Genomic DNA, 9,274 nt, shown 5'->3' with positions numbered 1-9,274 from the left:
TAGACATAGACATTCTTTATTGGTAATGAAAATTACAGGTCATAACTTTTACCATATTAGATTATTGCACATATTTATGTAATTACATCTAATACACATTATCTACATTTTATACATTTGTTCAATAACTATACATTTTTATATAGTCTGCAATTCTTTACATATAACATTATTATTTATTATCATTAATATTTGATTATTATTAAATTGGATTATTCATATACATTGTTAGTATTATCTTTATATTCAATGAATTCTTTATGACTGTAGAAACATTTTTCTATGAGCCATTTTTATAAGGGACTAGTCCGTTTTCACATTATCCGATCCGATATCGGATGTCGGAAGGATTTCAATAGAAACAATCCAAGATGGCGCCTGTAATGTATGGGATATCGGTCCGATATCCGATATCGGATCGGATAATGTGAATAATTAACGCATAGGGATGAAAGTCATGTGATGACGAGTAAGGTGTTATGAATGAATGTGGAAGGAAGTAACGGGAAAACCGAGGAAGAGGTAGATGGACTGTTTGAGAGACTATAAACGAAAGCAAGTGAATGATGAGATGACGAGCGATGAACCAGGAGAAATAATTGTACTTAATGACACCTTTATCTTGACTACTCAAGTTTTAGTTCATTCATAAAAAAAAGTTGCTTACCACCGCCTCGCCTCAGCTGATCCCATACAGGTGACATTGACAGTTATACATGTCGAGTAAAGTCTATGTTTATGGTCACGAATAAATATAAATAAAATAAATAAATAATGAAATAAATATTATAGGACATTCTTACGTAGATTGACCAAGTCTCACGGTAAGCTCAAGAAGGCTTGTGGTGTAGGTACTCGGACAACGATATATATAGAAAACATCCATGACAAGAACAAAAAATATCTGCGTTCACCACACAAATAAATGCCCTTACGGGATTGGAACCCCGGATACAAACCGGGGTATATTTTTACTTTTTCTAGATCAAATCTAAGTAGATTAAATTATCGTTTTGCCTAATCCAGGTGTTGCGTCGCCCATTAATTGATTAATAATATGATAACCAATTAACTAGAGTAGGTATCTCGTCTTATAATCATAAAATACCTACAAGATACTTCGTTTCATAAAACAGATAATAATCTTATAAATTAATAATTTCTCCTCCTTATCATATTGATCAAAGACGATTGGTATAAAAAGCTCTGTCAAGATAATCATTGAAATCAATTCAACATGAAACTTCTGGTAGCCCTGGCGTTGGTGGGTCTGGTCCAATCGGCTCCGACCGAGGACGTGGTATCCCCAATAGTGGTGGACTACCATGAACAAGTTGGGATCCCACTGGCCAAGAGGCTAAAGGCTGCTGAAAATGCTGTGGACTTCGATGGCGCAAGAATAGCGGGAGGCACGCCTGCCAACCTGGGTGACCACCCCTACTTTGTAAGTAATTTTACCCTCTTTTGCAAGCCTATGTAACTTATATATATCTATCGTTGTTTATAGGGAACTAGCTTCTGTCCGCGGTTTCGCTCGCGTTAGAAAGAGACAAAAAGTAGCCTATGTCACTTTCCATCCCTTCAACTATCTCCACCTAAACTATCACGTCGATTCGTCGCTCCGTTTTGCCGTGAAAGACGGACAAACAAACAAACAGACAGTTTTTCACAATTTTCTTGATTTTTTAAGTGGAGATAGTTGAAGAGATGGAGAGTGACATAGGCTACTTTTTGTCTCTTTCTAACGCGAGCGAAGCCGCGGGTAAAAGCTAGTAAGTTTATATATTTTTCCCCTGACTAGCTCGGAAACACGTGTTTTGTCCTTTAATACCAGCGGGTAAAAACGCATTTTATCCACTAGTGGGTAAAGTAATTTGACCTTGAATAAAGTCAAATTAACTGCTTTAAAATTGATAAAAGCAGGTAAATCTAGTAATAAAGATGATTTACCACCTGTGGAACTACTGGAAGCAGTGATAAACGCATTTTTTGCGTTGTAGTTTCCTCGCTATAGTGAGGGGAAAAGTTTTGTGTTACACTCGGGTGCAAATGTATTTTACTTCTCGTGTGTCAAAAAACTCGCAAGTTCAGGATTCTATTCTCGAACCACTCGCTTCGCTCGTGGTTCAATTCTACACTCGGCGTTAAAATACAACTTTGCCCCCTTGTATAACAAATAACTATTATTGCACCACAAAGATAACACAGATTTACAGTCAAATTAAAGGTAGCAACAGACGTTCGTATCACTGTAAGCGATATCTTATAGATTACCTTAGGATAGCAGAAGCTTAGATATTGATGTACGTATGTACTTAGTGCAGGAATCCACTTACTGTTTTTCGATGAAGTTCAAAATTTCGACTATGTTCGATGCGTCAGGGCCAGATTTTTCCTTAGATCCACCATGGAAACGGGGGTACATTAAGGGGCCCCTGAAAATCCTAGCGCCATAATAATGGCTTATTAGGTCTTTAGAATTTAGATTCGTTGCCTGTCCTGTCTAATGAGACCGCTCTTTCGCTCTACCCCAGGTCCCGTCATGGTCTCTATACACCATCATTCTTTCTTTCCCAAAAGACGTTTTCGCCCAGGTCGTCATCACTCTAGAAGACTCTCCGAACTCTCCGCTTGCGGAGCTACTTTCATCTCTGTCTCCAACCGAAACCTAAATCCAATAGACCTCCTGCCGGCGTATCATGCTTCCAATTTTATCACTTGTCCACGTGGATAAGACAACTGTCACTCTCACACTGACATACTTGCCAAAGCGTGACGGATGCTTTATCCACGTGGATAAATGATAAAATTGGAATCATAATACGCCGGCAGATTGAGAGTCGCACGCTCTTACCGCTACCAGCACGGGTAGCATGGTCGCGCGATAGACGATAAAATATCAGGCCGTCCCTATCGCACTATTAGTAAGTGCGATAGGGACGGCCAGATGTTTTATCATTTATCGCGCGACCATAATTGCCTGCCTGCGCTCAATTCACATAACGTCTTCTTTATATTTTTCTTCAAAGTACCTATTTTTTTTATACCACGTCGGTAGCAAACAGGTATACGCCTGGAACTCAAGGGGTGTCAAATGTGCGTTGCCGACCCATTAGAAACTTGTACACTCCTTACTGAACCCCATACTGTAGTTCATCGGGAATGTAGTCAGGGAGCTCATTCCACTTCCTCTTTTTTGTTTTCAGGTCGGACTCGTGATCTCGCTAGAAAGTTTTGAAGTCTCCGCTTGCGGGTCGACGCTCATCTCCAACACTCGCGCGGTGACCGCCGCTCACTGCAAACGATCTTCCTCAAACGCGGCCTTCGAATTCGAAATGGTCTTTGGCTCCGTGTTCCTCTTCGAGGGCGGTAACAGGGTAGTCATCAACCATGAGGATGTGGAGATGCACGAGGACTATAATTATTACACCTATGTTTACGATGTCGCTATAATGAAATTTGATTGGATCTCGTACACTGGTGAGTGTGTTAGTTTGATTATTGAAAGGAATTAAAGTAGAAATATAGTTAAGGTTACGCCGTTTGTGGACGCTACGCGAGACACAATATAAAAAGATCTATAGACATCTAGTGTCCACGAACGTGTTTCATTCGTGGCGATGTGGTGATGTGATAATTCTGATCTGTTCGACAGAAAGCTATTTGTGGCAACGTATATCCACAAATAATATACACCTACAGGAATTTGTTTATCAATATATTGATTTAAACTAACACGATATTCACTCATATTATTAAATTAAAACGGGACTTAATTGCGTAAAACTTACGTTTATATTCAACCCGACGTTTCAGACATGACATTACGTCCGTGGTCACGGGTAGACTGGCTGGGAGTTGTATCAACATCTAGCTGTACGAGTTTTTCGAATTACCCGCACTTGATTGTTTGTTTATCAAATACCAGGATTAGATTCCGGTGCCATCGGTTGCATGGCGAATTGGCCACCCAGTGGCAACCCAACTCACCCAATAGGCTAGACAAGATGTCAAAAGATAGGTATGAGAATAATGTATGTAAACAAAACTTTCAGATGTGATCCGACCTATTGAACTGTATTCCGGCAGCGAACTCCTCGTCGGCAACTGGGCCCAGGCTTGTGGCTTCGGAATGACTAGCCAGAGTAAGTATCATTAGACGTAGTATCTTCTTAGTAGTCTGTGATTACAGCTTTAATTGGATAGAATATAATCGTTTATTGCATATCACAAGCTGAGTTTAGACCAGCAAGTTATTGCTGCAAGTTTTGAGACACAACTATAGGTAAGAGTGAGTGGCAAATATCTGCATCTCTTTCTTGCATATACTTTTGTCTCAAAACTTGCAGCAATAACTTGCACATCTAAACAGCTTATGCTGCAAGTTACAAGTATGGATGGAATGGGACATAGACGTAGGTACGAGTATGCATGTGACAGCCTGTAAGGGCACAGCAATTTATGAGGAATAGTTTGGTCATTTCTTGACTGCCAAGGGCTTACAATTCTTTAGGGATAAATAATATAAAAATATATTATAATGAGACTGACATCAAAGAACTTTCTGAATTTCTACAAGAAGTTTGAGAGAGACGTACCTAACGTGTCCCAACTTGGGACTACTGTAGTCCCAAGTAAAGTGAAAATAAGTTTATCATCAGTCGCTTGAGACAGTTTCCAGGCCTTCTTTCAATTCTTTGAATCTCGGATTTGTTAGGTGTAAGGTTTATTTAACGTTCTGTGTAAGTCCACTGTTCTAATAAATACATACATGCATACATACAATGACTTCTGTATCCCATAAAGGGGTAGGCAGAGCACATGAACTACTCAAGTTTCAGTGCCACTCTTAGCAAAAAGGGGTTAAAAAATAATTTTTAAGAAAAAAAAAACCGTCGCTTTTCGGGTTCTGGTGAAAGCTACTTGCGAATGTTGGATTATGTAGAAATGTGTAAGTATTTTTTAAAACTGCTTTTAATGCTTTAATTATTAGATGGCAACACAAATGAATATAACGTATAACGTTAAGGTTTGAGGAGTTTCCTCAATTCCTCATGAATCCGATTATATTATAAGAAATCGAAGCTTGATAAACTTTGACTTGAAAACTCAATAAGTATGCTTAACAAACATAACTAAATAAATGTCACTGTTCTGAACTTAAATGCATGCTTTTCTTGCAAAAATACCAAAGTCACTATGAGCGTGCCGTTCAGATTTGAAGAGTTCCCTTCTGGCCATCATCAGCAGTTCCACTGCACCAAATGTCACTGTTCCGTACCTAAATGCATGCTGTTCCTTTAAAAACACAAAAATCACCATTATGTATGCCTTTCAGATTCGAGGAGTTCCCTCGATTTCTCCAGGATCCCATCATCATAACTGGGTTCTGAGAAAAATGGGACCAATCTGTATGCATATACATTCAATCAAAAAAAAATTTTCAAAATCGGTCCAGGTCCGGAGATATTGAGGAACAAACATTAAAAAAAAAAAAAAAAAAAAAAAAAAAAAACATACAGACGACTTGATAACCGTCCTCCTTGAAAGATATGAGGCGACGGTTAAAAACGAAATTGTGACATTGCAGTGACAGGTTGCCAGCCTCTCGCCTACGCCAGAATTTAACCCATATCCCACAGTCGACTTCTAAGACACGCTATTATCTACCTTGACAACTCTTTTGACCCATTGTTCTTTGCAGCCACACCCATCACCACCAGTCAGTTCCTGTCCCACACGACCTTGCAAATCATCACCAACGAAGAATGCCGCGCCGCGTACCCCGGAGCCACCGCCATCCAAGAGTTCACCCTCTGCGTCGCCACTGGACCTACAGGAGCCACGTGCCCTGGAGATTCAGGCGGACCTCTAGTCCTTAACAATCAGCTGGTCAGTATAGATCCTGTTCCTCTAGCCAACGACCAACCTCACCCTCTGCGTGGTCACTCGACCTACAGGAGCCACGTGCCGTGGGGACTCTGACGGACCTCTAGTCCTTAACAATCAACTGGTCAGTATAGATCCTGTTCCTCTAGCCAACGACCAACCTCATCCTCTGCGTGGTCACTCGACCTACAGGAGCCACGTGCCGTGGGGACTCTGACGGACCTCTAGTCCTTAACAATCAACTGGTTAGTATAGATCCTGTTCCTCTAGCCAACGACCAACCTCACCCTCTGCGTGGTCACTCGACCTACAGGAGCCACGTGCCCTGGAGATTCAGGCGGACCTCTAGTCCTTAACAATCAGCTGGTCAGTATAGATCCTGTTCCTCTAGCCAACGACCAACCTCACCCTCTGCGTGGTCACTCGACCTACAGGAGCCACGTGCCGTGGGGACTCTGACGGACCTCTAGTCCTTAACAATCAACTGGTCAGTATAGATCCTGTTCCTCTAGCCAACGACCAACCTCATCCTCTGCGTGGTCACTCGACCTACAGGAGCCACGTGCCGTGGGGACTCTGACGGACCTCTAGTCCTTAACAATCAACTGGTTAGTATAGATCCTGTTCCTCTAGCCAACGACCAACCTCACCCTCTGCGTGGTCACTCGACCTACAGGAGCCACGTGCCGTGGGGACTCTGACGGACCTCTAGTCCTTAACAATCAACTGGTTAGTATAGATCCTGTTCCTCTAGCCAACGACCAACCTCACCCTCTGCGTGGTCACTCGACCTACAGGAGCCACGTGCCGTGGGGACTCTGACGGACCTCTAGTCCTTAACAATCAACTGGTTAGTATAGATCCTGTTCCTCTAGCCAACGACCAACCTCACCCTCTGCGTGGTCACTCGACCTACAGGAGCCACGTGCCGTGGGGACTCTGACGGGCCTCTAGTCCTTAACAATCAGCTGGTCAGTATAGATCCTGTTCCTCTAGCCAACGACCAACCTCACCCTCTGCGTGGTCACTCGACCTACAGGAGCCACGTGCCGTGGGGACTCTGACGGACCTCTAGTCCTTAACAATCAACTGGTCAGTATAGATCCTGTTCCTCTAGCCAACGACCAACCTCATCCTCTGCGTGGTCACTCGACCTACAGGAGCCACGTGCCGTGGGGACTCTGACGGACCTCTAGTCCTTAACAATCAACTGGTTAGTATAGATCCTGTTCCTCTAGCCAACGACCAACCTCACCCTCTGCGTGGTCACTCGACCTACAGGAGCCACGTGCCGTGGGGACTCTGACGGACCTCTAGTCCTTAACAATCAACTGGTTAGTATAGATCCTGTTCCTCTAGCCAACGACCAACCTCACCCTCTGCGTGGTCACTCGACCTACAGGAGCCACGTGCGGTGGGGACTCTGACGGGCCTCTAGTCCTTAACAATCAGCTGGTCAGTATAGATCCTGTTCTTCTAGCCAACGACCAACACCTGCCGCTTTAGGCACCATCGTCTAACTCACCCTCTGCGTGGCCACTGGGCCTACAGGACCTACTTGCCCTGGAGATCCAGGCGGACCTCTAATCCTTAACAATCAGCTGGTCAGTCAGTATATAAGTAGGTGCTGTTCCTCTAGCCCTTTATTTGGCAGAAAATGGTCATGTTCGCATTGGTCGTGAGTTCAAACCTCCTCGGCACTTGATAGTTGTAATGATTCTGATTCGGAAAAAAAATACAAAAGAGGGTCAAAGGTCATGTTCGACAGGGCGAACATTGCCCAATTAAGGGCTAACGACCAACATCTGACTTAGGCACCCCTGGAGGACCTCTAGTCCTGGTGGGTATCTATTTCAGATCAAATGATAAAAAAGAGCCACGGGTAGGTGTTTTGATCGATCTGGTGATCATTAGTCTTTATCTCGTTATCAATAAGCTGTTTAAAAGTGAGAACAACACGCTGAGGAGGAGCCATTTCGTGGCACATCATCTTTCTGTTTTTGACATCATTATCCTCCTTTCGTTATCCCGGCATTTTGCCACGGCTCATAGGAGTCTGGGCTCCACTTCGACAACGAATCCCAAGATTTGGCGTAGGCACTAGTTTTACGAAAGCGACTGCCATCTGACCTTCCCACCCGAAGGGTAACTAGGCCTTACTTAAATTAGTCCGGTTTCCTCACTATGTTTTCGTTCACTGAAAAGCGGCTGGCAAATATCAAATGACATTTCGCACATAAGTTCCAAAAAACGCATTGGTACGAGCCGGGGTTCGAACCCGCGAGCTCCGGATCGAAAGTCGCACGCTCTTACCGATGGGCTACCAGCGCTTTTTTTTAACAATAAACATAATATATTCTACTCGTTCTTATTCTGTTATTTTCCTTCCAGATCGGTATCACGTCTTTCGCGCACGTCAGCGGCTGCGAGATGGGAATCCCGGGCGGTTTCTCGCGAGTCAGCTACTACGTGCCTTGGTTCGCGGCTCGTATGTAAACTTGTAAACACGGACGGATAACGGTTTATTTATGTAAATAAGGACTGTATCGTTAAATATGGGGACAACTTTGAGTATTTATTTGCTATTATATTTTTTTCTTATAACAAGACATGGGCTTAATAAGGCACATAATAAGGTACGCATTTTGTCCTAGAAACTCGACGTAAAGCATGTGGTTTAGACAGCATTGACTTAATCCTCCCGAGTACCAATTACGATTTCGGACAAATGCTACTAGAAAATTCACAAAGTGCGTACAAGACGACACAATTGCGAAAAAAAATTGTACAGTGCGAACCTCAACGACACATGATCCACAAAGCAGAATATCTAGACATAGTCTAGCCACTGTTATTTAAAAAAAATAAAGTTCATGATCTGTGTATGGCGGCCATTTAGAGAATGTGGCATGGTGCTTACGCTAACTCCGACTTTGATGTCGAATTTAACTATCATACACTGTTTATATCGATCTGGTTTAGGCACTGTTCAAACACCATGAATGTCTATTAGACATTGGCCTATGCCTAATTTTTTTTATCTATTTCTCTCATCCTGCTTGTATCAAAAATTTACGGCAAACCGGAACGTTGCTCAAAAATGCGTTTTTTTAAATTATATAAATTCACCGCATTTATTCTGCAAGTACCCAATTGAACAACCATGAAGAGGACTCTTAAAAAATATATTTTGGCAGCATATTAACCTTTGTTTGTCGAAATCGTACAAAAAGTCTTTGAGATATTCTCAAATTAAGCCAGATTAGGGGTTGTCCAAAATGTATTTGCTAGACCTTAATGAAAGTACCATAAAGTCCCTAAAATAAAAAAAATATCAGACCTTCTTATATCAAATAGTACTTACCAATACCTTCAGATCAAACTT

General features: G+C 42.4%; 1 protein-coding gene across 1 annotated transcript; it reads left to right on the top strand.

Annotated features, from left to right (window-relative positions):
• Positions 1-1,222: 1,222 nt before the first annotated feature.
• Positions 1,223-8,427, top strand: LOC125231419 (collagenase-like). Its single transcript, XM_048136870.1, has 5 exons — positions 1,223-1,444; positions 3,207-3,480; positions 4,056-4,145; positions 5,705-5,892; positions 8,281-8,427. The coding sequence occupies exons 1-5, from the start codon at positions 1,238-1,240 to the stop codon at positions 8,383-8,385; spliced, it is 864 nt and encodes a 287-aa protein (XP_047992827.1). The 5' UTR covers positions 1,223-1,237; the 3' UTR covers positions 8,386-8,427.
• The last annotated feature ends 847 nt before the right edge of the window (positions 8,428-9,274 follow it).

This window comes from Leguminivora glycinivorella, chromosome 11 (assembly GCF_023078275.1).
Source record: "Leguminivora glycinivorella isolate SPB_JAAS2020 chromosome 11, LegGlyc_1.1, whole genome shotgun sequence".
Lineage (NCBI taxonomy): Eukaryota > Metazoa > Arthropoda > Insecta > Lepidoptera > Tortricidae > Leguminivora > Leguminivora glycinivorella.
Note: the sequence above shows the minus strand (reverse complement) of the source record. Positions and strands in the feature narration are given on the sequence as shown.